This window comes from Balaenoptera musculus, chromosome 5, assembly GCF_009873245.2.
Source record: "Balaenoptera musculus isolate JJ_BM4_2016_0621 chromosome 5, mBalMus1.pri.v3, whole genome shotgun sequence".
In the NCBI taxonomy this organism is placed as follows: Eukaryota; Metazoa; Chordata; class Mammalia; order Artiodactyla; family Balaenopteridae; genus Balaenoptera; species Balaenoptera musculus.
This window is the reverse complement of record NC_045789.1, coordinates 111,098,195-111,125,518: the sequence shown is the minus strand read 5'-3', so window position 1 is coordinate 111,125,518 and position 27,324 is coordinate 111,098,195. Positions and strand designations below refer to the sequence as shown.

The 27,324-nt window shown below is 51.7% G+C and overlaps 1 protein-coding gene across 2 annotated transcripts; it reads left to right on the top strand.

Moving 5' to 3' along the window:
* Positions 1–460: 460 nt before the first annotated feature.
* Positions 461–20,135, top strand: PITX2 (paired like homeodomain 2). Of its 2 annotated transcripts, XM_036854006.1 has the most exons (5): positions 461–709; positions 4,493–4,548; positions 5,016–5,153; positions 16,225–16,430; positions 18,871–20,135. In XM_036854006.1, exons 2-5 carry the CDS (start codon positions 4,503–4,505, stop codon positions 19,432–19,434), a joined length of 954 nt encoding a protein of 317 aa, XP_036709901.1. In that variant the 5' UTR covers positions 461–709; positions 4,493–4,502; the 3' UTR covers positions 19,435–20,135. The 2 variants fall into 2 exon arrangements, with proteins under 2 accessions (XP_036709901.1, XP_036709900.1); XM_036854005.1 differs by lacking the exons at positions 461–709; positions 4,493–4,548; positions 5,016–5,153 and adding an exon at positions 14,500–15,370.
* The last annotated feature ends 7,189 nt before the right edge of the window (positions 20,136–27,324 follow it).

Sequence of the window (27,324 nt, the reverse complement as noted above, 5' to 3'; positions counted from 1 at the left end):
GTTTCCGTCTCCCCGACGCCCTTGCCCTCCCCCTCTGATTTATTAGAGCTCCCGCTTTGGCGCAGATCCCTTTTTCTTCTCCTCCTTCCCATCCTCCCTTCTCGTGCTCCTTTCCACAGTGGGAGTGCTTGCGCCTGCGGCTCTGTCTGCTCCTGTCTAAGCGCCCTGCCCGGCTCCCTCTCCTTGTTTCGCTCTCCCGGCTCCTTCTCCAGCTCCCGACTCCGAGGCCCGCCGGCCTCCACCTCCCTCCCCTGCCCCGTTTCCCGTCGCCCCTGTTGGCTCCCCCCGCGCTCGCCCAAGCGCTGCGCTCGCCCCTTGATCGCCCGCCGCGCTGCCGGCTCGGCTGCCCGCCCGCCCGCCAGCCCGCCACTGTGCAGTGGAGTTTGGTGGAATCTCTGCTGACGTCACGTCACTCCCCACACGGAGTCGGAGCTGAGGGAAGAGAGAGGGATGAGAGCGAGGGAGGGGAGAGAGAGTGCGAGAGCAAGCGAGAAAGCTGGAGAAGAGCAGAAAGAAACGGCCAGTGACGGCTAGATTCCGGAAGCCACTGCGCGCCCTTGGACCCCCTCGGAACTCGGCGCCCTCCGGAGCCTCGCAGCCCTCTCGGCCCGGCTTTCGGGCGTTTGCGGTGCAGCCCGTGCCTCGGTTCGCTGGGAATCTCTCCGGGACGCGGCGGGACGCGGAGACAGCAGCTCTCTCCCGGTAGCCGGTAAGTGGAGGCCGTCTCTCCCGCAGGGATGTGAGATAATGCGAGTTTGGAAATTTGTTCCACTTTGGAGAATCTTCACCGTAGGTGATTTGTGGCTCTTGGGGCTGCCTTTCCCCCGAGGTAACGCAGTTGGCAAACAGACCTCGCAAAGCCCTGTTCCTTTGGTCCCCGGTCACAGACGCTAACAATCTACGGGGTGCTGAAGTCGAGTGGGAAGCGAGACCATGGCTGGCATTTAAAAGGAGGTATCTTCCCTTAAATCTTGGTGCCAACACTACAGGGACAAATCCTCAAACTGAGGATTAGCATTCTCAAGATAAAGGGCTCTGTACAAAGTTTCAGCTACTGGAAGATTAGCCCCCTTCCCATTGTTACCAATTGGAAAAAGATTCCATCTTAACTGGCAGTTAGTGACCTCTCAGGCCCAAGCGAATTACCTGGGAGCCAGGCCTGAATGCCAAGCTCACACAATTACTTCGGATTATAAATCCTTTAAATTGATTACCAGTCAATTCCAATCTTGCACTTCGGGAGATACATTTTAAATGGGTGCAGGGGAGAGGACTGTTTTCCAACCGTCCAGCAAGAAAAAAATTATGATTCTAAATCTGAGAAGTATGTATCTCTTTTTATTACAATTTAATGATTTTACTTTCCTAAGCAATTTAGAAATCAAACCATCATAGGGTAGTGTGATTTTTACTCTTTTTTTTTTGTGCAAGTAGCATGTCTTACTAAACTAAATTTTTTAAGAAATTTGCTATCATGGATTAAAATAATATAGGAATTCATACATTCTAAAATATTTTATGAAAAATTTGATTTTGAGAGATTTCCTTGCATTCTTTTTAGGCTATTAATAAGAATTAAAGATGCTTTTAATATCATTTTGGAGGAAATCCATCTAAAAATTCAAATACCAGTTATGTCAAGGAAACAAAGCACTTAAGCAATATAGATTGAGGATTTTTGTTGATGTAACAAAATAAGCATACAAGGTTTCAATAATCAAACCTTCCCTAAAAATGAAATAGCTACTTCATTTATGGAATGTTTTGCTCTACCTCAGAAAAACTACACTTAAATTATTCAGGTGCTTTGTTCCTCAAGTTGAGCATGTTTGTCCTCAAGTGTTCCTGAAGCATCGATATTAATTGGTTTAAAAGAAGGCTTAAACTGCTAAAATACAGAACTGTGTTAAGCAGTATTTTAATTTCCTTAAATGATTACCCACTGCAAATTAATTTACTGACTAATCTCACTAATTTAGTTCATTGAAAACATATGTTCTTGCCATGTTTATTTTTAAACTTTCCATTAAAGACTTCGTTATAGGGTAACAACTTGAATGGAAAGGGGGGAAATGTGAAAGGATGTGGAATTATAAGGACTATATTTCATTCCTGCAATTTCATCTTATGGCAATCAGCAGAAATTATTTTTAAGTAAATTGTTTTATTCCTTAGGGCTTGCCTGCCTGCCTTAGCCAGTGTGGTTCAGGGTGCTCCCATTAGCTGTGTCGTGCTTTTTAGTGAGCTCACAATAGAAAACTCAAGTTGGCCAAAACAAGATTGCCTGGCATATACATTCCAAGCAGGACATGAACTTTTGGGGTGAGAACAACTTCCCAACGGGAAAAGTTGCTCATCTTAATTTGTGAGATTAGCCATTGAAGCCAGTCTGTAAATCCGGCAGCCAAATTTGTCTTCTAAGACTTGCCTTGACAGGGCAAGTTTAAGGATCAGCAGGCAGGAATTGGAGGTCTCTTTCTAAAAATTACCTTCCCCAGTTATTTAGACTCAATTCATCTAGTAAGCCTGGTCATTATATGCAGGAAAAAAAAAAAAAAAAGCAGGTTTCAAGACTCATTTTGACTGCAAAATAAATCCCCAAGTCATAAGGACATGTAGGAGTGAGCTAAGGAACATGCCTTGACCTTCTTTTCAGTCTTTAGAGAGGAGTTCTTGAAGATTTGTTTTGTATTGCTTTGTTTGGTCTTCAGCACTGAAGCTTGGGAGTGGGGAGAGAATGTGTAATAATTGACTGACTTTACACTGAGCTACCCGATCTTTTTCTCTTGTATATTTTACTATTTAAAAAAATAAAAACTATTTGCAGTTACCATCTGCAAAGCTCTGGCTACCGGCTAATAATGCAGCCAATTCAGAAGTTAAAAAAAAAAAAAAAAAGATTATCGAAATGATGATGACATGCAAATTTCCCCTGAAATTATCATAAGTAAACATTTGAAGTCTGGACTAATAAAATCCCATCTGTGTTACTTCATATCGAGTTAGTAGAAAGCTGTGATAATGAATTTTGTAATATCTCATGAACAGACATCTCAATCAGGGACTAATCCTGTGATTTTACTGCAGAATCACTAAATCTGGAGCCGCCAAACTGCCACTTCTGGGCCCCCGGGCCCGCAAGCATCGGCAGCGCCCCCGCCCGCGTCCACACTAGCGGGTGGGGGAACCGCCTGGCGGTCCCCACCCCTGGAGCCCCACGCCGCCGCGCGGGGCAGCCCCTCCTCTAGGCAGCGACCTTGGCCGGAGGCCCCTGGGCCCCGGCTCCTTCCAGGAGAGGCCGAGGAGCCGGGAAATGCGACTCCGCCAGAGCCAGACCCCCCAGCTCCCTGCCCAGCCTCCGCCCCTTGCGCAGCCGGGTATCGCCCGCCCCCCAGCCCCAGCCCTGGACCTGAGTGAGGTGGGCCCTCCCGCCGCCGGCGTACCCTGGGTTGCGTGGAGCGAGGCAGGCGCCGAGATCCAAGGGGCCTGAGGAGCTTTCTTTTCTTCCGTCTTTAAAGCAGCCGCGGGTCTTCCACCCACCCCGACAGAGCCCCTCGCCACCCACCTCTCCCGGTTTGCTCGTGGCGGAGAAGGGGGCGCACGTTAAACGCTTGGCTCGCTGCGTTGTGGTTGGAAATTTGGAGAAGATCTGGTTTGCCGGGGCGAAGGGGGAGAACTGGAGGAGCCGGTCTCTCAGAGCTATTTCTCTGTCCTTGGCGGGCAGTAAACCCTCCGGGGACGTTTGCCACGCTCTCCTCAATCTCAGTCACTCCACCCCGTTCCCCTGCTCTGCGATCTTAAATCATACTTTAGGGTAAATAAATGGCCGGGTGAGTATCTCCCGGGGAAAGTGTGGCTAAATATGGAAAAGTGGCTCCTGATGGATGAGAGGCCCGAAGCCAGCTCGCTCCTGGAGCACCCTAGGCCTAGGGAGTCCTGTTCGTTTCAGAATTACAGAAAATCGAGGGGAACTGTTGTCTAGGACAGAAACAAGTTGACTCTGGCACTCTATAAATGTTTACTAGGCTTCAACTAACGGACAAGCACTGTGTTGGCCTTCACGCACAGCTCCCCAAGGAGAAAGTCCTCTTCACTCATCCCCAAATTTTGTATCTGCTAAGGTTGTCCTCGTGTTCAGACGGGCTTTTAACCCCTGACACAGACTCCCCTGTGAGTAGTTCCACAGCCTAGGTTCCCAGAACACGGTGACTTGATCGGCCAAGAGCCCCTGGACCCATTCGCTGCAACTCTGGAGGGACATTCCCCCGCCCCTCTTTGGTAAACATTCAGATGTCCTGGACCGGGGGCAAGGGTGGGAATGAGGCTGGGCTGCCAGAGGCTGTCAGGTTCCAGAAAAACGCCTGAAACCTAGCACAGACTAGGCGCCTAATAGCTAGTGTCGAAGTCGTCTGCCCCACAGGTAGCCTGCTTTGAGCCCTGCGCGCTCGCCCGCCGCCGCTTCTCACAGCCCTCCTTCTCTTCCGTTTTGCAGATAACGGGGAATGGAGACCAACTGCCGAAAACTAGTGTCGGCGTGTGTGCAATTAGGTAAGAGTCGTTTCTTCCGCCAGGGTCACCCGACGGGAGACCGCGACACGCGAGGGCGGCGAGAGGGCACTGATCCCGTGGCGAGGCCGCGCGAGGGGCGCTTCCCGGAGGGGCCGGCCAGAGCAGGAAGGAAATCAGAACCAGGACGCCGGTGGCCTCTCCCAGTGGGGGGCTGTGGATAGGGAGGGAGCCTGTCGCCGCGTGTCGAAGCCCCGGGCCTCCGCCTCCCGGCGGGAGCTGCTGGCAGCCGGGGAGGCGCGGAGAGAGAACGCCGCCCTGCGCCGGGTTGCCAGAGGGTCCGGGAGACGGGAGTGTCCTCCGCTCTTTCCTCTAACTGGGTCTTTGCTCTTTGTCCCTCTTTCTCCTCCGTCCTGCCTCCCTCTCCCACCCTCCTCGACCGCCGCTACTTTCCGCCGCCATCCGGGCCGTCTCTCTCCCGGCACGTGGGGCGGGCGCGCGTGGCCCAGGCGTGCAGCCGGCGGCCGTTGAATGCCTCTTCCCCAAAGACTCCGAAATCAAAAAGGTCGAGTTCACGGACTCTCCCGAGAGCCGGAAGGAGGCGGCCAGCAGCAAGCTCTTCCCGAGGCAGCATCCCGGCGCCAATGGTAAGGTCGAGAACGAGGCGCAGGCCGCGCGCTGGGCACCAGCCTCCGGTCCTCTGGGGCTCGGGTGAGGCGCACGCAGGCGAGGCCGCCAGACGGGGCGCGCCTGCTCGGAACTTGGCCTCTGGTTGGGACGGGAAGCATCCGTGCAAGGAACGTTAATTCCTTTCCCCAAATTATACTGCACTCCTGAGACCCATCACCTCTCCCTCTCCCTCTCGCTCTCTCCTGATGATCTCCTGATGTGTGGCCTGATCTGCGCACACCCCCAACCTACCTCTCTGTGCCGCTAGCTGGCGTGGAAAAGTGGTCCAACAGCGACCTCTGTCGCTCACCACGTCCCACTGCATGCAGCAGCGGCAGGGCCCACCCCGTACCGACGGCCCTTGGCCGCGCCCCTCCCAGGCTTGTGGGCGCGGGGTTTACCGCGGAAGGCCAGCACGCGAGGCTCGGGCTGGCGTAGGTTCGCCCCGGCGGCGAGGTGGAGGAGCTGACAGCAGCCCTGCAGAGCCTGAGGGCAGCAACTGCGCGCAGCAGCCGAGGGTGGAATGGAGTGGGTGCCCCTGTCGACACGAACCTACCTGTTGTGCTGGTTGCGGGATCTCGGGTTTTGGTGGTGTGGTTGATTGGTTTCATTCTGGACGAGGCAAGGGATATTGCTGCTCAAAGTGTGCAGGCTTGTGTAAAACTTAAAACGTCTCCTACGCACAGATCTTGTTGAATTGAAACGTGTCTTTTAGGTGTGTGTGTGTGTGAGAGAGAGAGACAGAGAGAGACAGAGAGACAGAGAGGGGATGAGAGGACAACCTTTCCTTTGGAATACATGAAAAACTCAAATTTACCGTTCGTCTCTTCTCCGTGTTTTCCAGGCCCCTTAATAAATAAGTGCCTATCCTTAGGAGGTTGTTGACCTTTGATAACGTGAGGAGATAAAGCCCTCACAGTCCTCGGCCCCTAACCCCCTCTTTCCGGATTAAAGTGTAAGGATACAAATGTAATGTGTGCTAGAGGGGAGCGAATTGGGACCCCCGCCAAGTAAACAAACCGTATTACCGAGAAGAAAACAAAAGCCCCGCACTGGGCTTCCCAGTGAATCTGAGAGAAAAGCATCATTTGTTGGAATAAAACGTCTAAAGTGGTGTGGAGCACAGCGGCCTCGACACTGCGCAATATCGCTAAGTCCTCCTGCTGGGCCAGTTAAACGCTCACTTGTCCGGGATTAACCCCATGGGGTTAAATGGGGCCATGTAGAGATAACGTCGGGTGATTTCTGTCATTAAGATTGTGTTAAATTCTTCTTCTGTTTGATAATCGGTCGTAAAAATAAATTATTACACCAGAGTATGTTTGGGATATGGTTAAAAATCAAGAGCAGCGATGACTCCCGGGGAAAATGCTTTGTGCGTGTTCAGCGCCGGCTCCGGCCAGGCTAGGGGAGCTCCCCAATCTCGCTTCGCACAGCGCGGGCCGGCCGCGGCCCAGCCGAGGTTGACATTTCTCGCAGCGCTGGGAGCCGAGAGATGCAAAATGTCTCCTCCCACCCCCACCCCAACCCAGTGTTTTCTTGACCCCAGGAATGGTTTCTGAGGACAGGTGGCTTCCACAAGAGCTTAGGACCCCTTGGAGGGGAAGCCTGAGGTGGGATGGGGGCTTGCTAGGTGGGCAAGAGGCGGCGGAGAGCCGGCGAGTCCTGTCTGCTCCTCTCACCGTCCAGGCAGGCGCTCCTGGGCGTTCGCTTTTGGTAATTAGTAAATGGTAAATAAAGAGCTAGAAATAACAAACGATTGTTTTCTTAACCATTATGTTCAGGCCCGGATTATTTTAGTGCAGGGATAGGCTCTTCCCCACACAGCTAATAGTCTGTTTTCTACTTTTTGGACCGAAGAGGAAAATTGCTGCCCAAACATGTGTAATGCCATTAATTAAGAAGAGACACGTGATAGGAAAAATGCTGAAAATCTTGATTTTATTGGCTTTTAGGGAATGGGGTTAGACCAAAAATGTCACACACGAGTGGGCAAAGCCATAGAAGGAAGGTTGCCAGAGCCCCCTTTACTGAATATAAGTAAATCAACTTATGGAATATGCAAACTCCTAGCGACAGCCTGCGAAAGAAAGAAAAAGAAAAGAAAAGAAAGAAAGAAGGAAAGAAAGAAAGAAAGAAAAAGAAAGAAATGATTTTTTTCTCCTTAACTTTTTTATAGTTTTTATTTGCTTTTAAAAAGAAAAGTGTTTACAATGACATGCGATTTTAGAAAAGGGCCATGCTATTCTATTATTGGCACTATTCTTCCTCATCCCCCCAAAACACGGTGTCCTCGTTGAAGGCTGAAAACGTTTTCAGAGTGGACAGTGTCGACCTCTGGGAGGCCCGGCCTCTGCGTCCCATCGCAAGCGAGTCCGCATCGCCTTGATACCCACAGCCTGGCTAGAACCCCGAAACGGGAGGGGGGAGGGAGTAGGCTGAAGAACCCCTAAAGCCAGGGGTTTGAGAGAGGGTGGAGAGAGGGGTGGCTAGGTATGGCAGGTGAAGAGAGGAAGAGTTGACAAGTTAAACAGCATCCCCCAGACAGAAGGGGCAGAGGCCCGCTTAGAACATCCCCCTAGAACAGAGGTCCTGGCTTTTCCTCGCTTTGGGTGTCCCGAAAGGGGCTCCGTTTGGAGGAACTCAAAAAGTTGTCTTCGCCTTCGGGAAGAGGATGGAATGATCCTCCCCTGTCAATACCTTTAAAGTTTCGGGGCCGTGGCTCTGGATTCACAGCTGTAATCGACCGAGCTGCCGCCTCTCGGTCCCCGCGCCTGGCTTCGCGACCGGACCTGGGGCGGGTACATTCGCCGGGCCTCCCCCAGCGATGCCATTAATTTTCAAATCGTTTTGGCAGAGCAGTTGGGCTGAAAGTGTTCGACCCGGGCCTCTGGTGCGCGCAGACTTCCTTCCCTAGGGACAGGGACTCCAAGGCCCCGCCGCGACACACACCGTCTCCTGCGGCAGCAGCCGGGTGCCCCTCTTCTTCAGAGCACCCGCGATAACCGCCCCCCCGCCCCGCCTTGGCGGCCGCAGAGCCCTGTTCACTCAATCACCAAATGCTTGCGGAGCACATACACCGTGGATTCCTAATGTATCCCCCCCCCCCGCCTCCGAAAACAAATCACCTGGTTTCCCTTCGCCGTTACAGAGCGACTTTAATGCGTGATCACAAGGAGCACCGCGAAAGCAGCCCAGACCACCTCTAGCAAAAGGCAGAATGGTGCTGCGGGGGGCGGCCCTCGGGCCTGAGCGTGGTCAGAAAGAAGGGGGGTGTTTAGAAGGGTGGAGGGCTCTTAGTGCGAAGAGGGGGCAGGGGACCGGGGCGTGCCGCAGAGGCGTGAGGTCTCCGGAAGCGCGGAGCTGGGGAAGGGGAGAATTCCATTTTTTTTCTACCCACACCCCACCCCACGCCAAATCTGCAGCTTATCGGTAGAAGCTGCCTCTCCTTTCTGTGTGGGGTTTTTTTCCTCCCAAGAGGGGAAATTGTCCAAAAGTAGTCAGTCCCAGCGGATGCCCGCCCGCACAGTAGTCTTTACAGGTCGCTTCCCTCGGTACTGACGCGGGGCGCGCTCAAAGTTTCGCAAGGCTGGCTCGGCTGTCATCCCGCACCGCCCGCTGTTAATATATGCAGCAGTTGTTAGAGCGACTCGGGGGAGAAGGAAATGTATAACGAAAGCTCATTCGTGAGCAGGAATATACTAATGGAACAATCTGATGTCTTCTTAATCCTATGTAAAAAGCTTTGTCGTCTTCCTAATATTGACTGAATGGGTAATTAATGGCTCTTCATCTAGGCGAATACCCTGTAATCCAAAGATAGGCAAAAGACAACAAGCCCAAGGTAGAAGACAAAAGGCCCAACTGCGGCCGCCACCCTCCTTTCTCCCACCCCCCGCTCAGCGTCTTCAAATGGGAAAGTTTCCTCTCAGGAGAAAAAGGCAAGAGTGGGAGACTATACATGCCTTTCCTGGGCTAGACTTAATCACAGAACCTGGCCGCCCAGCTCAATTCTCCACTACTCCGTCTTTCCCCCACCAGTCCTTCCCTCCGCTTTTCTCTCTTCTCCATTCCTCTAGAAAGTCTCCCCCATTGTGGCCCTGACCAGCACCTTTTACCCCAAGACACCCATCTTTCATTTAGGGAAGTGATTGATAACAGAGGACCAACATACAAGGTCTTCAGAAGGCTCAGGCAAAGGATTGAGCTCCTTTCTGATCCTGATGGACGCTCCTTTCTTTTACAACCTAAGGCAGACAGTCTGTGAGGACTAAGGTAGTTGGGAAGGGAGGGAAGAAATGAATAGAAGGAGAGAGAGCAGGCAAAATTAGTATATGTGTTAAAGAGCGATCAGGAGTGATGCAGTCAACTTCATTGTGAGGATCTGACATGAAGAGTGCCCAAGATTCTCCCAGCATGTTTTTAACAGGCTGACATTTTAATTTAAACCTTTAGAAGTAATATATTACTTGGGTTACGACAATGAGGTGGGTTCCTTTTTTTTTTTTTTTTTGTCAACTGACAGCTTTTAAAATATTATTTCACTAGGGAAATAAAAGCTTCATCTCAGATTATAGGTGGGTATTTTTGGATTTATGTGATTTATGGTCACCATGACAACTAATGCTGAATGTTAGCTACCAGCATGTCTGGGAGAGGGAAGACAGAAAGAAGGGGAACAAGAGAAATAGAAAGGGAGATGGGACAAGAGCTGAAGAGGGAAAATAGAGAAAAGAGAAAGAGGAGCATTTCAATCCACTTTTTTTTTTTTAAAGTAATTTTAGTTAGTCCCTTGTCATTTCTATCTCTCTGGACCTAGATGTTGATGTTTATCTCATTCCTCTATCTCTCTCTTACCCCTATACACAAATATACCGCTCTCTTTATTTTACTTTTCCATGACTAGTTGCAGTTCGGCGATTAGATGAGCGCCTAATAAACCTGTAGCATTACCAGGCTGATGTGAAAAGGCATTACAGCGCGTGGGTTTAGTGATTGCAGTAGTCCTCCCACCTCCCCGAGCCTCCTCGAATCTCTCGCTCCTCTCTCCACCCGCCAGTGTGGAGTGAAGAGAACCACCCAGCCAGCTATCCCAAACCTGAAGCCATGGTGTGGGAACGGAAATATGGGTACCATTTGCAGGGACCCAGAGAGGGTGGATGTTGCTCAGTATCTCTACAGACTTCTGATTCCGAAAAGAATCCGCCACTTTTTACAAACCTGCACTTTTTTATTCCATTTAGGGAATGGGGAGGGGGTGGGTGGAAATCAGCCACAATAAAGCCTTTAATTTCTGGGTGCTTCGGCTTCGTGACTGGGGTGGGAGGAGGATTTGCGTGCAGAGAAAAGCCAGGCAGGGGAAGGAGGGGAGGCAGAGCCGCTTCTCCGGGCAAGGTGCAAGGTCTCCCTCTGACCTCTGCGCCTAACACCGCACGCTCGCGCATACACACACTCACGCCTGTCACGTGCCTCCGACCTGAGTCCGGGCGGGTCTCGTCCTTGAGCTGACCTGGACGGGAACAAGACTACCACCCCTCTACGGCCTGACAGCGCAAGGAGACATCTAATTGAACCATCTTCCAGGTGAGCTTTGAGGACAGATTTTTTTTTTTTTTTCCAGAAGTCACGGGTCACTTGGTTGGGTCCCAGTTCATATCCCGGCCGCCGCAGCCGAGAGTTTGGCGGCGCTACCCAACCCATCTCGCCGCGATGGCCAGAGGGCCTTTGTGCAACTAACCCTGAAGAGTGTGAAATTAAATAAGACCTTAAGACTGGTAATCGGTGGCAAATACCAGCTCAAAACACGCCTGACCCCGTGTCACACATTTCCCTCCTCAAGGGTCTTTCTTTGAAAGAATAAGAAAGAAAACCCGATTGAGACGATCCCTGATTTCTTTTGAGTGGAAAACCCAAACCCGCACTGGGCTTCCTGTCCTTTCCCCACCGCAGCTGTGCAGCACCTCCAGCTTCCCTGAACTGACTATGCTGATTTTTTTCTGAATTGACAATTTCTGTGATGGAGGCCGAAGTCATAGTAATTTCTAGGACCAGTCAAAGAGGAGTGGGGGGCTGGCGGGTAGCAATAGTTCTGAACTGACAGAATACCTAAGATTCCCTTACTTCCAGCTCCTTTGTCATCTGTATTGCCTATACATTTGCACCCACCGGTTTTTTGTAGATTAAATCTAAAAATTGCCCACCACCACTAGAGTTTTAACTGAAAAATGTTTTTTCGTTCCCCACTACACACTTGCTTTTCCTTATCTAGACTTTTCATGTTGGAGCACTCCTACCACCAGTGGAGTGAACCCTGTTGGGGCTGGAAAGGGTATCACCCAAACTCAGAGTGTGTGAAGTGACTAGAAGATTAGGAGAGAGTTGAAACTCTGGCTAGAAAAATGCAAAGAAATACCTCCCTGTCTCAGTTGGGGTTTTTTTTGGGGGGGGGGCAAATATATTATGTATGTGTATTTCTATCTATAGATAGATATATGCATATGTATATATGATTTCGTTTTTGCTTAACCAGAGTTCTTCAAGTAATTTGTCTTTCTTTATTCTCCACTTGACTTTGCAATGGATCGATATAGTTTAAGATTCCTTATCTTTTCAGGCTTTCAGGCTGATCACCAGCATTTCCACACTTTGGCACTATGAGGAGCTGTCACTTGCCCTTGGATTTTTCACCCACTTTGGAGGCTGATTTAGGTCCTTCATACTGTATTTGCCTTGAGGAAAGTTCTGTTAGTCAACAGAGCCAATGAGCTTGAATCAAAATTCCATGGGTTTAATGAGAGATGGGCTTAGAAATCTACATGGCTCTGTGGAGCTTCTCAGCTCTCCTGAGTAAGGAGTTTTGAAAACGACTCAGAGCCTCCACCAAAAATTTCAACTCCAGGGTTTGAATGTTGAAGAGACAAGGGAAAAAAATATGCTCACTATGGAGGAGATCTTTCATTCTTTGATGTGATGGAGTTTCTTTGTGATATGAAGGCTTGAGCGTATGGTATTGTAGGGATTGCAGCTATGCTGAGGTTTAAGAGAAGGTACTAGAATATGATTAGTAAACACATTGGGCAGAAAAGGGCTGGATTCATATTGACTTACTTATAGGTCATCAGCTGGCAGTGCAATGGGAGGAAATATTTACTTTACACATATACTTTATGGTCTTGGGGGAATTAGAGGAAATTCAATAAGAAAATGGTGAGAAACATTTAAAACCCTTATTTAAAAGACTTAAGCAAATTAGGGTCTTATCAGATTAAAAACCACTACAAATGTAAGAGCATTGTCTTCGGTGAAACACTGGGGGGTCTGAGAAGGAGATTCTCCACCAAATCTCAGGGATAAAATGCATCATTTAAGCACCAGATAATGAGCAGAATGTAAATTAATTTAACCTTCTTTACCAACAGGCTGCTTATGTAATATGTATAATTTAATGATAAGATTTCAGGACCTAATATAGGTGGATGTATGAGCCTCAGCTAATGCAGACCTGTCACATGAGGATGTGTTCTGCTCTAAGCAGGTGTGTGTATGCATGGACTGGGGTTAACTGGAATAAAAGGTTAAAACCAGAAATGCTCATTTAAAGCTTCCTATGAAGAAAGTTCCTCCTTGTAGCTAAATTCTTCTTAAAGTGGGATGATAATTTGGGGAGAGACTGAAGAATTCTCATTTGGTTCTTGGACTGTTCTCAAGCTTGTTTAAGATGGGGGAGGAGTTGCAGATATGGTGGGGGGGGGAGGCGGGAGCAGGGCAAAGGAGAGACACATAGGTTACAAACATATTTGTAGTCTGCTTCGTCCACTCTGCCTCAGACTGAAAAGTTTCCCAATCTTGGGAACAAGGACAAGGAGGGAGTTTTCTGAAGATACCTCATACTGGCGTTGCAAATCATTGACTGTAATGTCAAACAAATACACATTCAGGGATGATACCACTAACTCCACAATAAAGCAATCGTCAATGCAGAAACCCAGGGGAGATTAGTTTGTGCTCTCCAGCTGACCTAAGCCGGAGGACAAAAGGACTTTCACAAATTATTTTGAATGATATCCTTGAATTTCTTTCTTTAATTTCTTTGGAAATAGAGCTGTAAAGATTTAGATGTCCCCAAAGGTGTTTTTTCCTTTTGTTTTAAATAAATGAACAAGGCTTTGCTTTTCCTTGCTGAACGTTCTCCTAGGCGTTTGCCCACAACCTACTGCCTCTGCCTGCTTGGACTCCAACAATTCAAGACAGCCTGGAGCTCCTAGGAATAGAAAATGACTTAAAAATTATCCTTGGAATTGGTTATTTGGCAACATTCTTAATTGTATGGAAATTCATTAAAGCATATTTTATATATAATTAGCTCAAGGTTGTTGGTTCTACAGGCTTTATGGGTTTGAATCTGGTAACAAAGTAAACAGTTGAATTTAAAGCGTGGCTCTCCCGGGTTAGGATGAGCTTAATACAGTGTATAAGGAATTTGAAAGCTCTAGGATATGTGTCTTAATCAACGTTAAGTAGAATGGATAAGCTTTCAGCATTTTGAAAATGCTGGGTTAGGGTTTCTAGTCTATTGTGTGTTTTCTGTCTGGGGACTAATAAGCATTACAGAGAACGTGATCTGAGTCGACTTTTTATTCTTGTATAAATCCAGAGTGAACCACCAAACAGTTGTTCGTTTAAAGTCAAGGTAATTTTCTTTTGACGGATCCATTTGCTTCTCGATTTCTAATTTATTAGCCTCTCTTGGCTCTGTCTTCTTTGCAATTAAAGTAAAGCTTCTTCAGATTAGCTCCGCAGCATTCACTTGACAGGCTGTTTGGAAAATTTAAGATCGGAGAGATGATTTGTTGGTGTTCTGAAATTTTTCTGGTTTTAAGTAGCATGTCTCCTCTCCATACGGGGGAGAAAAACACCTCTCGGTAGGAAATGAATGTAGTGAGACACAAAAGGAAGGAGGGGAGGGTGGCTGGGTGTCTTGTTGATCCTTATACCTCTCAGCCTTCGATCTTTCCGCTTCTTTCTGACGAGCCTTTTACTCCCAGCCGCATCTTTCCACCTCCCCACCAGAACTAAAAGCCGGATCGTCTTTGGCCGGGCCGGAGCAGAATTCCCGGGAGCCGCCGGGTGTAGACTCGGCGGGCAGAGCGAGGTATTAGCCCGGCCCCGCACAGCTGATAGGTGCAGACAGGACTGTCCCTCGGTTGCGGCTCGGGGGCTCCTGATTGGTGCGGAGTCACGTCACTCCAGCCGGCGAAGGGTCTGGGAGGAGGCGGGGAGGGTTGGGGAGGGCCGCGGCCGAGTGACGTCTCGGCACCAGGAAGCCCGCCTCTGGTTTTAAGATGTTAAGCCAACAGGGAAGCTTGGAGCCGCAGAGCTGGTCCGTCGCTCGCCTGGGTGCTGGGACCTGAGCTGCGGCGAGGCCGGGCTCGAGCTCGACCGCCCGAGGGAGTGTGCGTGTGCGCACCGCGGAGGGTGCGCCCGGAGGCCCGCGCCGCTGCCGCTGCCGCCGCCGCAGGAGATCTAATATCAGCTACCTGTCCCTGTCACTCTTGACACTTCGCTGTCAGGGCTGCCGCGCGGGGGGCGGGCAGAGCGCAAACGGCGGCGTTAGCCTTCCTTATTGGAGGGGTACTTGAGGGAGGGAGGGAGGGAGGGAAGAAAGGGGTCTTTGCCCACTCTTGTTTCGCTTTGGAGCTTGGAAGCCTGCTCCCCAAAGACGCTCCGAACCGTGCTCTCCTACCCACATCCCCATGTCTCCTTTGGCCCTCTGACTTCGGCCGCCGGACCCTTTCGCTTGAGCCTTCCGAAGGGGACGGGGGCGGCTCGGCTCGAGGACTTTGCCGGGGTTGTGTTCCCTGCTCTGCCCGCGGCGGCCACCGCGAGGAAACTCTGCGCCTAGAGCGGGAAGCGAAGCAGGCGGCGGCGGCGACGGGGCTTCGGCCGGGCGGCAGCCCAGGACTCGTAGGGCGGCGCGCTCCTTCGTCCATGAACTGCATGAAAGGCCCGCTGCACTTGGAGCCCCGAGCAGCAGGGACCAAGCTGTTGGCCGCCTCCTCGTCCTCCTCCTGTCACCATCCCCAGCCGCTGGCCATGGCTTCGGTCCTGGCTCCCGGTCAGACCCGCTCCCTGGACTCTTCCAAGCACAGGCTGGAGGTGCACACCATCTCTGACACCTCCAGCCCCGAGGCCGCAGGTAAGGCGCCGCGTGGCCCCGCGCCGCTCGGCCCTTCTCTCCCCCGAGGAAGCCGGCCCCTCCTGGGGGAGGCGTGGTGGGAGTGGTCCTGTAGCCCTCTCCCCCCAGAACTTCCGGAGCCAGGGTTGTGTTGACCCCTCGTCCCTTTCGCTCTGCCTGGACCGCCCGGCTGGGGTGGCGCGATTCACGCGGGCAGTTCTGCCACCCTCCCTATGCCGACCCTGGCCTCCTTTCTGTTTTCTGGGTCACAAAAATCCCAGCATCTCCATTCGAGGACCTTCAGAGGCCGCTCCCCCAGCCCCCATGCGGCCCCTGTTCCGCTCTCGGCTTTCAGCTCCCAAGAAGCTCCACTTGTTAGAAAAATATTTGTGAAACTACGCCTCAGAAGAACAGGCGGTTTTCCTAAAGGGCAGAGGAACTTGGGTGCCTCGCCGAATCCCGAAGCCTACTTTTCCTAGCCTTCCGAAACCGCATCGAAATCTGAGCTTTTTACGAGGGGGTTCTGTAAAACGCGCGCGTGTGGGTGTCCCGGGAGATTTGGTGTGTCCACGCAGAAGCTTATAAATATACTTGAAAGCACAGGCTATAAAAATGACTGTGCCGTCGCAGTGAGATAAACGTGTAAATAAAACGTGCGGCGCTGGGGGAGGAGAGGCGGTGGGGCGCGCACACCCACACTCACGTCTGCACACCCCGCAGACGCAGCGCTTTCCCTGGCCCGGAGCGGCCGCTCCACACCCTCCTCCCCCGCCAGGCAGCCCAGCTCTTCCCCGGCCTCTGCCGCCTGGTCCAGTTGGCGTTCGCGGGTAGCAGGTGGGCATGCTGACGGGGACCGCTGTGTGTTTCATTTTCAGAGAAAGATAAGAGCCAGCAGGGAAAGAATGAGGACGTGGGCGCCGAAGACCCGTCCAAGAAGAAGAGGCAGCGGCGGCAGCGGACTCACTTCACCAGCCAGCAGCTGCAGGAACTGGAGGCCACTTTCCAGAGGAACCGCTACCCGGACATGTCCACGCGCGAAGAAATCGCCGTGTGGACCAACCTTACGGAAGCCCGAGTCCGGGTAGGAGCCCGCACGGAGGCTGGGAGGGCTAGCGGGGAGGGCGTTGCGGGTTTGCCGGCCCTGTAGCCCGGGAGAGAGTGTGGAAGGCAGGGCTGTCCAGGAGGGCTCGGGTGGGTGCCTTTGCAAAGGCAGATGGCCTCTTACGGCGGCCCCAGTTGCGAGGTTACAGCTCCCTCTTCCGAGACTGGCCGCGGGCCTAGCGCAGGCGCCGGGAGCGGCTCCGGCTCAACGCCCCGACACACCGCGCGCTCCCAAACGCGGCCGCGTGCATTCCCCTGCACAGAGCATTGTGTTCCCGGCTTGTATTCACCAGACGAGCGCTAATAAGATCCCTCCCAGGCCAGGAGCCGAGGACAGGCTCCAACCTGAGCGCCTTTAACATGGAAAACCCGCCTGAGACACGTAAGGGTTTGCCCTCCCTGGAAAACTTCCGCGCCAGGCCTAGCCCGGCCCTTTCTCTCCTCTGCTCTCCCTCCTTACACAGTCTTTGCGGTTTTTCTGCCATTCAGATCTCTTCCACACCCTATCCCCTGGTTTTGTGATCTGTGGAAGCAGTTTTAATACACAACTGCTACCCTGCCAGTCCTCTTAGAAAGAAAAGAAAAAAGAAGAAAGACTTTTCGGTTTGGTTTATTTATCTTTTCTCAGGAGACTGTTACTCACACCCTTCCTCCCAATTATAATAGTTTTATTAAAGAAAGGGCTTACCTTTGTAGCAAATCTGTACTTTATGGATTGGCAAAAATGAACTTAAATAAATTACCCAATATCCTGGTTTGTGCTGGTCGGTGGAAAACTCCAAATTTGTTAGGATTCTGGAAGCAGAAAACACACATAGCAGGAGCCAGAGGCTTTGCTGTTTAAAAAAAAAAAATGCTCTGTATAGAAAAAGAGCCCCCAGTTAGAGCTGAGAAAACAGAAGAAAACACTATAGCAATAATGATGAAATAAGACCAAAATGCACTCCCAAAGCCGAGATACTGAAGGCACTCTCTGAGTGGCATGTGTGTAGGGAATGAGGCTGTGCTAGTGGATAAATGAGCCAGGCTGAAGTTGGAAATGGTTTTAGTTTAACAGCGCAGAGCTACGGCTCAGGCCCGGACCGCGTGTTTTTTTGCACAAGGTCAGTTTTTCGTAGCTCTCACGCGCATCTGGGGATCGGGCCTCGCACGTACTCTTCTCGCCTGGGCAAAGTTTAGACGGCCCAGGGTAGAAATGGCAAGTAATTAAAATGAAAACACAATCTATGGGGTCTCCGGAATCCTTCAGAAAACCCTCCCCCACCCCCTCCGACTTCTCAGCAGTCCCTTCCAAGCCCCTGCCGCCGCAGCGCTGCGCTCTGGCTGCCTGGGACTACGCCCTTCCAGGCCCGCTGCTTGTCCAGCCGAGTGGGCAGTGAGGCGTCCTTTTTATAGCTGTCGGGTGCAAAGAGGAAGGGGGATAAAAAGGAAATCGAGAATGAAAGGGAAAAAGGAGGGGAAAAAAAAAAAAAGCAGATTAGGTGGCTGGGCCTGGCTGAGATGTGTAATGTGAAACATCATCGGTGTCAGCTCGGAAATCTCGGGTCAGGCCTCGCTCCAATACACAATAGCCGCCGTCTGGGGCGACGGGCGGACCCGATGTGGATTGAGAATGGGGTTGCGTCTGGGCCACCGGACACGGGTGGGGGCTGGCGGGGCCGGGCGGCCGCCCGCAAAGCCCAGCGACTAGGCCGGGCCCGGCCGGAGCAGCGCCGGGCGCGCGGGTCTGGCCTGGGGTGGGCGGAGGGTGTGAAGGAGCGGAGCGAAGGGAGGGGAAGGCTGCAAAGCGACTCGTCCCGGGTTCCCGGAGATTTACACGCCACGCTCGCGGAGTTTAATGAACTGTCGGGGAGGTGGTCTTTTACTTTTTATTTGGTTATTTTGCTAGGCGAGGAAGGGGGTCGTGGCCTGGCGCCTGTTGAGGGCGCACGTTCCGTGGAGTAGGGGGCGGCGGTGGAGATTCGAGAGGGGAGGAGGAGCTGTGGGAGAGAGAGCGGGCCTCCCAGCCCCTTGTCCTCATCACTGAGTCTGTGGCTTTGGAATGCAAGCAAGTTTGCAAGGTGGCCGGGGAAGGGTTGGGCGGAAAGCCCGCTGCTCTGAGTTTATTTTGCAGTAAGTGTTTTTGGACCCTGAGGAGGACGTGGGTTAGTGAATAAGCCACTCGCAGGCCGCCAGGCGGTGTGCTGGGGTTTGTGGCGCAACTCAGAGCTCGGGCTCGCAGGCCTGAACCGGCCTGGCCCCCTGCGTTGGGACGGGGCTCTGGAAGCTTGGGGCGCGGGGCAGTGGCGGAGGGGGGAACTGTGGCGGGAAGGGTGCGCGGGTGTGTGTTGGAGCGGGGGTGGTCGCTGGTGCTTTCCCGGATCTAGGTTTTACTAATCCGATCTGTGGCATCTGTTTGCTCCCTTGCCCTCCACCCCCAGGTTTGGTTCAAAAATCGCCGGGCCAAATGGAGAAAGCGGGAACGCAACCAGCAGGCCGAGCTGTGCAAGAATGGCTTTGGGCCGCAGTTCAACGGGCTTATGCAGCCCTACGACGACATGTACCCGGGCTATTCGTACAACAACTGGGCCGCCAAGGGCCTCACGTCGGCCTCCCTGTCCACCAAGAGCTTCCCTTTCTTCAACTCTATGAACGTCAACCCCCTGTCATCCCAGAGCATGTTCTCCCCACCCAACTCCATCTCGTCCATGAGCATGTCGTCCAGCATGGTACCCTCAGCGGTGACCGGCGTCCCGGGCTCCAGCCTCAACAGCCTGAATAACTTGAACAACCTGAGCAGCCCGTCGCTGAATTCCGCGGTGCCCACGCCCGCCTGTCCTTACGCGCCGCCGACTCCTCCGTACGTTTATAGGGACACGTGTAACTCGAGCCTGGCCAGCCTGAGACTGAAAGCAAAGCAGCACTCCAGCTTCGGCTACGCCAGCGTGCAAAACCCGGCGTCCAACCTGAGTGCTTGCCAGTACGCCGTGGACCGGCCCGTGTGAGCCGCGCACTGCGCCGGGATCCTAGGACCGTGCCGGATAGGGCAGCTCTGCCCTTGTTGAAAGACTGGGAATTACGCTAGAAGGTCGCGGGCACTAAAGAAAGGGAGAGAGAGAGAGAGAGAAGATATAGAGAAAAAGGGAAACCACTGAATTAAAGAGAGCTCCTTTGATTTCAAAGGAATTTCCTCATTGTCTGACATCTTTCACTAAAAAGTATTTCCAACAGTTGCAAGGACACACACAAATGTTTGACTGGATATGACATTTTAACATTACTATAAGCTTGTTATTTTTTAAGTTTAGCGTTGTTAACATTAAAATGACTGAAAGGATGTATATATATCGAAATGTCAAATTAATTTTATAAAAAGCAGTTGTTAGTAATATCACAACAGTGTTTTTAAAGGTTAGGCTTTAAAATAAAGCATGTTATACAGAAGCGATTAGGATTTTTTGCTTGCGAGCAAAGGAATGTATATACTAAATGCCACACTGTATGTTTCTAACATATTATTATTATAAAAAATGTGTGAATATCAGTTTTAGAATAGTCTCTCTGGTGGATGCAATGATGTTCCTGAAACTGCTATGTACAACCTACCCTGTGTATAACATTTCGTACAATATTATTGTTTTACTTTTCAGCAAATATGAAAAAAAATGTGTTTTATTTCATGGGAGTAAAATATACTGCATACAAATTGGTCTGGATTCTTTCTGCCCTCCTCTGTTGCCTGGCCAGGGTTTCTCAGTCACTGCTTCCTTAAAAAACCAGTTCCCTCTGCCTGCCTAGTTAAATACACAAGGCAGCAGTACTTATTTAAATTTGGTAGAAATAAATTATAGTCATTCATCAGAAACTAAAAAGAAAAAAGAGGTACTCTCAGGAAAAAAAAAGGGGGGGCTGCGGAGTCTGGTCTTGTTTCCCAGATTTTTCTTTGGCTTACACCCAGAGGATTCCATTATTGCTAGCAAATAATATAAGAGGGAAAGAAAAAAGGAGAAAGAAATGTAGAAAGTATGTTAGCTGGAATGACTCTCAAGTTTACTCCTTTGGGGAAGGGGGAACCTGCACATCCAGTAAATTGTTCTGGAGAAGTATGTGTGTATGTATACATCTACAGTTTATATACGTTCCTCTCAAGAGGAATACGTCTATAAGTTTACAGGGAAACACCTTCAGTTCAAAATATTTAGGCCTCCACGTTTACCTCTCAGGCTTAAGTAGAGAGATTCTTCATGTTATATTACATTACTATTTCCAAATCCTTTTGAGACATTAAAAGAAACAAAGACCATTTCTAATAACCACAGCCCTTTAGTTTCTCAAAGGGCCAGGGGTTGAGAGGTTAGAGTGGAGTTTCCTGAGTCTTGTCGAGCAATATGTAGTTGAGGCAAAGGTCATGCTCCCCGTGTTTTGTTTTAAATAATATTGACCCATTAATTCTAAAGCTGCTTGTTCCTGAAATTATGCAGGATTATAGTTTGCAAACTGCCGGAGAATGAAGCAAATCAAGATGAGTTACAGCCCTGGCCCTCCCTCCCATCCTCTGACATCTAAACGGGGAATGAGTTTGGTGTGAGGGTTTAAAAGAAAGTTAAGCACCTAGTCTTCCTTTGTTGGTGGTTTTCAGCTTTTTTTTTTTAATGTGAAATTAATTTTGTAACAAATAGTAGCAAATACGACTTTGTCCTAAAGAAGTCATCACCGTGGCGCAAGGGAGGTCGGTGTGTTGGGCGTGAGGGTGAGGGGTAGTTCTGAGGTCTTTTGCTCTTCGGGTCACCCCCCCCACCCCCCCGCGGTGGGCAAAGACAAACATCACCCTGGCTGGGGAATCGGGAGCAAAAAGTAGCCGCCAGTTTTCTGGGGCCGAGAAAACCTGTGTTTTTGCGCTTAAGTTGCTTTTATCGGACTGAAACTTTACCTATAAGCTTTTGGAGCTCAGACACTGAGTCTTTGTTCTGCATGGGACTGCTGCTGCCACTTAAAGAGATCGCAGATAATGTCCCCTATTTAAGATCAGTGCTTAATGCACATTAACTTTCTTTCTTTCCTTTTTAAGCTCTGCCTCGGACCTGCGGTGGGATCACGCGGCTGTGGAGGGCAGATAAAAGCCCTTTGGACGAGGGTCACCTCCGTCCTTGTTGTTCACTTGAGAGCAGTGGAGAGGAAAACGGTCCCCACGGGCGGACTTTGGCTTCTGGAGCCGCGGGGCTCTTCAGTCCGGGCCTCCCAGAGCCTCGGCCGGGCTTGGGGGGAGGGGCGGCGAGGGAGGGGAGTGGGAGAGGGGATTTGGGGATGGGGGCCTGGAAGCGCTAACGAGACCTGCTGGGAGGATTTGCGTCTGCAGGCCCAAGAACGACTTGGGAGCGCTGGGTGCAGGAGGTGGATCTCGGCCTAGTTTGCTTGCTGAAACAGAACTCAATTTCAAGGAAATCAATCAATCTGCAGGAAACAAAAATGGAAGTCGAGGTTTGGGAAGAGTTGTCACTTCCCCGACTTGAGTGGTGCTGGCTGTGGGCGGAGACTCGGGGCTGATGAGAGGCCCTTTCTCCCACCTCAGCTCTTTCCCAGGACTTTCAGAAGGGAGAATTACCCTCCTCACCTCCCCTTCCCACACCCATCCTCGCTGGCCCTTCGGCCCCTTTCCGCACCTCCTTTTCCCTTCAAGTGAGAAAAGCCTAGTTCCTGAGCCGGTGGAGTGGGTCCCCTCGCCCCTCCCGCTCCCACGCGGGTCTCCCCTCCAGCCATCGCTACTGCCACCACCTCGGTTCCACTCAATCGATTTTTGCTGCATGTCAACACTTATTACCGGTGAGTGTGAGGTATTTTTTTCTCCTTCTCTAGGTCTCTTAATGATTTCTGAGCTAGTTGTGTATTAAAGTGCTTAAAGGAACCTTTAAGGCAATCTATAGCATGAACACCAACCTTCTCCGCTTGGGATCAAAGATGGCGAGCGGGAGGTCGGGCCCCCGGGAGCCCAGGCATCCCAGGCCTTGAGCCCTCGCCGCCCACCTCTGTGCCCCAGAGACTGGGGGTGGGGGGTGGTGGCGCGGGGCGGGGGCTGGAACCCCGCGCAGACAATACGCGGTCCAAGGGCTTTTCCTCCCCGCCCCCCTCACCTGTTACTCTAATCCTTTCTCCAATCTGTCCTCGTTTTTTAAACTTAAACTTCTTAAGGCCCCAAACTCTTCCTTCCCCTAATACTGAATTCAAACGGGTGGAAACCTGGGGAAAGGTAGATATAGCCCTCGTTTGTCTCAATTTCCTCCCAGTTCCTAAATCTGAGTTTTACCGCCCACAACATGGTTAGAAATTTAATTTTTAAAAATATGTTGGGCAGCCTGGGCCCTGTAGGCGGTTTGATTAGGGGGCAAATCCTCCCCTTCTCCTCCTGGCCCCGTTCTTTCTCCCACTCCCACCCTCTTCCTGCGAGGTGCTGAAACCCGGGAGTCCCTTTAGGAGTGTAACCAAAAAATACTAATGGGAAAAAAATAAAGAGCGTCTTAAAAGTCCCAATATTCCTCGAAAGCCCCATAAATTAACCCTATGAAGAGCGGCGAGTTCTTTTAAGGCGAGTCTATAAAAATCTGGCGCGATCTCGAAGGAGGACGACCCTCCCCCCAAGCCCCGTTGAGAATGTGACCAAACAAAGGTCTGTCCTGCAATCCACATCCTAATCCACGGGCGCCCTCGCCGCCGTCGCCAGGGCTCCGCAGCCTCCGGCCTCTCACAGGCGCTGCAACGCTGGGAGTTCCAGGCTCGCCGACTTAAATTTTTGAGAGAGGAATGAGAAAAATAAAAGGTGTAATCAGATCAGAGGCCTTTATGAATATAGAGTCCCGATTGATTGTCTTATCAAACCCCTTTGCAAGCTGCAGTTAATCTAAGCACGCGGGGAAGCCAGAAACGTGGCTGTCTGAGGAAAGAGAGGTCTGGAAGTAAACGGGAGAAATTTCTTATAGCAGATTTTCAGAAGGAAATTTTTAAAACTATCCTTCTTCTCCCAGCCTCCCTAATCTGACAGTTGCATTTTAACTGAACTTGAGAAAATGATCATTGAAGATGAGATTTTTTTTTTAATGGGTTAAGTAGCAACCCGATTTTAGACACATTACTAATTTACTTTTTCAGGTTTTTACTTTGATCTTAAAAGTTTATTTATCACCGGCCCCACCCCACCCCCCAAAAGGAGGCCTTCTCATTGTTGACTTTCTATCTGAAAAGATTGAAAACAGAATTTATTGTGTGTGGGATGCATAAGCCCATTCACTTCTGTGCTATTTTATGCATTTTATGTAAATGTTGATTTTAGATTTTGTTTGAAGATTACAGAAGGCCTGCAAGAAATAAAATATCCCATTAAAGATGTATTTAATTCTACTTAATTACCTTTAAAAATCATTGCTACTCCTGTTGTAACAATGAGTTGTTAATGGTTCAGTGGCAGTTGTAGAAAACAGGAGATATTGGAAACCAAAGTTACTCAGCCAAAGAATGACTAAAAGAACCATCTACTTCTAAAAGAAAAAAAATTTTTAACATTTAATGAATATATGGTAAAAGTGTTTACTTTCAGGGGGTTGTGTGGAGGACTGCATTTTTTTAATTCTCTCAAAAGGGCTAAGAGAAGTTCAGACTCACTGGGCCCTCCCTGAGCAGGGGGTGTGTCTGCATCCCCTGACTTTGATGGATCTTTCCAGAGCCAGTTCTCCTATTCTGTTTTTCCTGCAAAAATGTTTAGGGTGTTCGCCCCACCCCTTGTTTCCCTGTCTTTTTCTCCCCCTATCTTTTCCCTCTTCTGTTTTCTTTATCCACTCCAAAGTGGGGTTTTTGTTTATTGACTTGCTTGCTTGTCTTCTATCAACTTAGAAAATGATCCCCTGATGCTGTGACCTGTTGTACCAGGACTAAGGCGTGGTGTGGTTTCCTTAGAGCTCCGAGTCCCTCTCCCAATGCTTCCTCCGTCCAGAAACAGTAAAGTCTTTCTGACTCGGCCACCAGTTTACAGCAGCGCGGGACCACCCTACTCACCCCGCCTCCCGCCATTCCCAGACCCACCTCCCCCCCCGCCCCCCCGCACGCAGTCCTGGGCAGGAACCTTTATCCTAGTGCCTTCGGGGAGATGAGACCTAGAGCCGTTTCCGCTGTCCCCGAGAAGTCAGTGGAGGAGCATATGGAATGTGACTTGGAACCCCGACCGGTGGCAACCCAGTTCTTGGGTGCTTTCCCCCGTTCTGCTAGTGTCAGCAGCCCCCTCAACTCTGCTCCTCTGGGCGGGGTTACTGCACCTAGTTGAAGCTTGGTGGCATCCTTCTTGGTCCTCTCGGATGAACTGGCAGGGCCTTTTCTAGTGTCACTTTACGCGGCCGCCTGTGTTGAATGGACCGCGAGTCTGACTGATTCACCCCGCTGTGTGTGGGCACGGGAGCACGGGAGCGCTGTTGTGGGCAGACGCAGAGACCCTGCAGGCTGTCCCCAGCGCCACAGAAGGGGATTTGCCTGCAGAGCCCAAGGCGACACAAACGACAGGTCACTTTGTTGGAAAATAAGATAATATTAAATAAAAGAAAGTAAAATAAAACCCTTCTTCTGCGGACCCTGGGCCTCCGGCGATGTTCATTCACAGGGCTCTCCTAACCTCAACGCCTCCACCCCCGCCTAAAATCCGTGAAATCGTAGGAGCCACTCTTATCGGAGGAGGCAGGGTCTTGTTTGTCAGTTTTTCTGACGGAGGCGGGCGGGGGCGGGGGGGTGGGAAGCCTCCGGCAAATTCTGGGCTGCAGCTCCCGGCACGAAACTCCCTTCCCCAGCCCAGAGCCTTCTTCCCCCCGTGCAGCCCCGCCGGCCTGTCAACTGCCCAGAGCCAGGGGATGGCAGCCTGGACTGCGGACCGGGGCCTTCTGGACCCCTGGATTCCGCGGGGCCACGCGGCCCAGCCCTTAGGAGGACCCGCGGTGCCGCCGCTCCACGTGAACGTGCCCCCGAGGGCGGCATCGCCTTGGGCCTCACTGGCCACCCGCACTGTGGCTTGGGCACGACCGTGTCCTACCGCTTTCTATTGACCAAAACAGCTGCTTTATCTTAATGTTCAATTTTTGGCCGGCGACGTGGGAGAAGGGCGGTGGCAAGACATGCTGCCTCGCATGACCCTGACGGTATTTTCAGAGACACCCGGAGAAGCAGCGGCCCCGAGGGCAACCTACGGAACTCCGGGGACTCCTGTCGGGTCCCCGGGCTGGTGTTTGCACGTCCCTCCGGACAACAAAGCAGGAATCGAATCTGCAGCTGCCGCCACGCGCCCACCTCCCTCCTCCCGCGGCGTCCGCAGCCTGCCGACCCAGGCGAGCGTCGGATCACGGCGGCCGGGACGCCGCAGCCCGCCCTCCGAGCCCGCTGGGCCGAAGCGCCGGTCCTCGCGCCCGCGCGCCCGCCGCCCCTGCACGCGCCGCTCCGGGCCTGGGCGTCGGCGTCGTGGGCGGTCGGGGCCTGGCCAGGGCGCGGCCTCCCGGCTGCGCCTCCAGGGACGCGCGCTGGGCCCGGGCCGCGGATCCGCCCGCTTCTCTGCCCTCTCGGAGTCGGCCTAGGGAGGCCCAGGCCGGAGGAGCCCGCCGCCACATCGCCCTCACCCTCTCTCGGGCTTCTGCGCCTTCGCTCCCGAGCGGCCATATACCTTGCACGGGTCGTCCCTGCCTGCTTCCCTCGAGCTGCCTCTCGAAGCCCCGGGGTTGAACATTAACCAGCCAGAGCTATAGAGTGGGGTAAAACGTTACATATAAAAATGAATCATCTATCCGATCCTGGGAGAGAGGACCTATAGCGAGCTCTGCGCCTAGAGCCGCCCCAGCCATGTCCCCGGCCCGATGCACCGACCCTTCTGGTGGCCACTTCCCAAGGACCGCTGCCGGCGGCTGAGGTCCAGTGGGGGCGGGAGGGTTCGGGGTTCTCGGACCAGCCTTTCTATTTAAGTAGCCTAAGTTTAGGTCTTCTAACACAGGCGAGTGCCCTTTCCTCTCACACTTGAGGTGCACAGAAAGGTCTGGAACAGCTTTTTCCCTCTTCCAAAGGTTAGTGGGAGCAGCTGCAGTTCCAGGAGGAGACGCAGCCCACAGGGTCGAGAACCCGGGCTGAGCGGTCGACTCCCGGGTCGGCTGCCGGCCCTGGCGCTCCAGGTAGAGCCTGGGAGGCACGTCTGGGTGGGCAGGGAGTGGAGCGGGTGCCGGCAGGGAGTGGAGGCGAGCGGTGGGCGGCGCAAGGGGCGCGGGCCTGGTCCCGAGGCTGAGACCGCGCGCAAGCCCTGGCCGGAGGTCGGGCTGAAAGCCCTGGTTCAGGTCCCACCCCGACCCGCCCTCGCCCGGACTCTGCTTCTTTCCTAACTCAGACCTATTTGTTTCTTTAAACATAAATAATAGAAAGTTACAGTGGTACTTCAGCCCTGACTTATGTGCTAGACCCAGCTGCCCAGTCAACTGTACAGAACTTATGAAAAGATAACAGAGCTGGAGAAGTAGTGCATCTCCTGAGTTCTTGCGGCCTCACCTGGAAACATTAGCGAATTCCTGAATAGGAAGGTGATTCCCTTTACGCACCCCTCTCCCTCTCTCTCTCTCTCCTCCCTCTTTCCCTCTCCCGCATTCAAGGAAAGAGATAAAGTGGGTGCAAACCCGAGAAAGATGTGATGTTACAAGAGCTTTCAGGAATTGCCAGCCAACACGCAGAACAATTCTTCTACCTCTTAAGAAGATTTGTTTACTTCTATGCAAAATAGCTGCTTTACTCAAACTAGAGTGCTTGACCCATAATAACCTCTGGGTAAATATTTTTGAACAGGTAACCTCCACCTCACCCCACAACCCTACCTCTGATCTGTTCATTGAAGCAGCATAATT

Bases quoted from the DNA above. Each gene is read 5' to 3' on its own strand.
- PITX2 (XM_036854005.1), top strand. From the start codon at position 15,163: ATGAACTGCATGAAAGGCCCGCTGCACTTGGAGCCCCGAGCAGCAGGG. The intron at 15,371-16,224 runs GTAAGGCGCCGC...TTTCATTTTCAG, and splicing joins CTCCAGCCCCGAGGCCGCAG to AGAAAGATAAGAGCCAGCAG. The intron at 16,431-18,870 runs GTAGGAGCCCGC...CTCCACCCCCAG, and splicing joins TTACGGAAGCCCGAGTCCGG to GTTTGGTTCAAAAATCGCCG.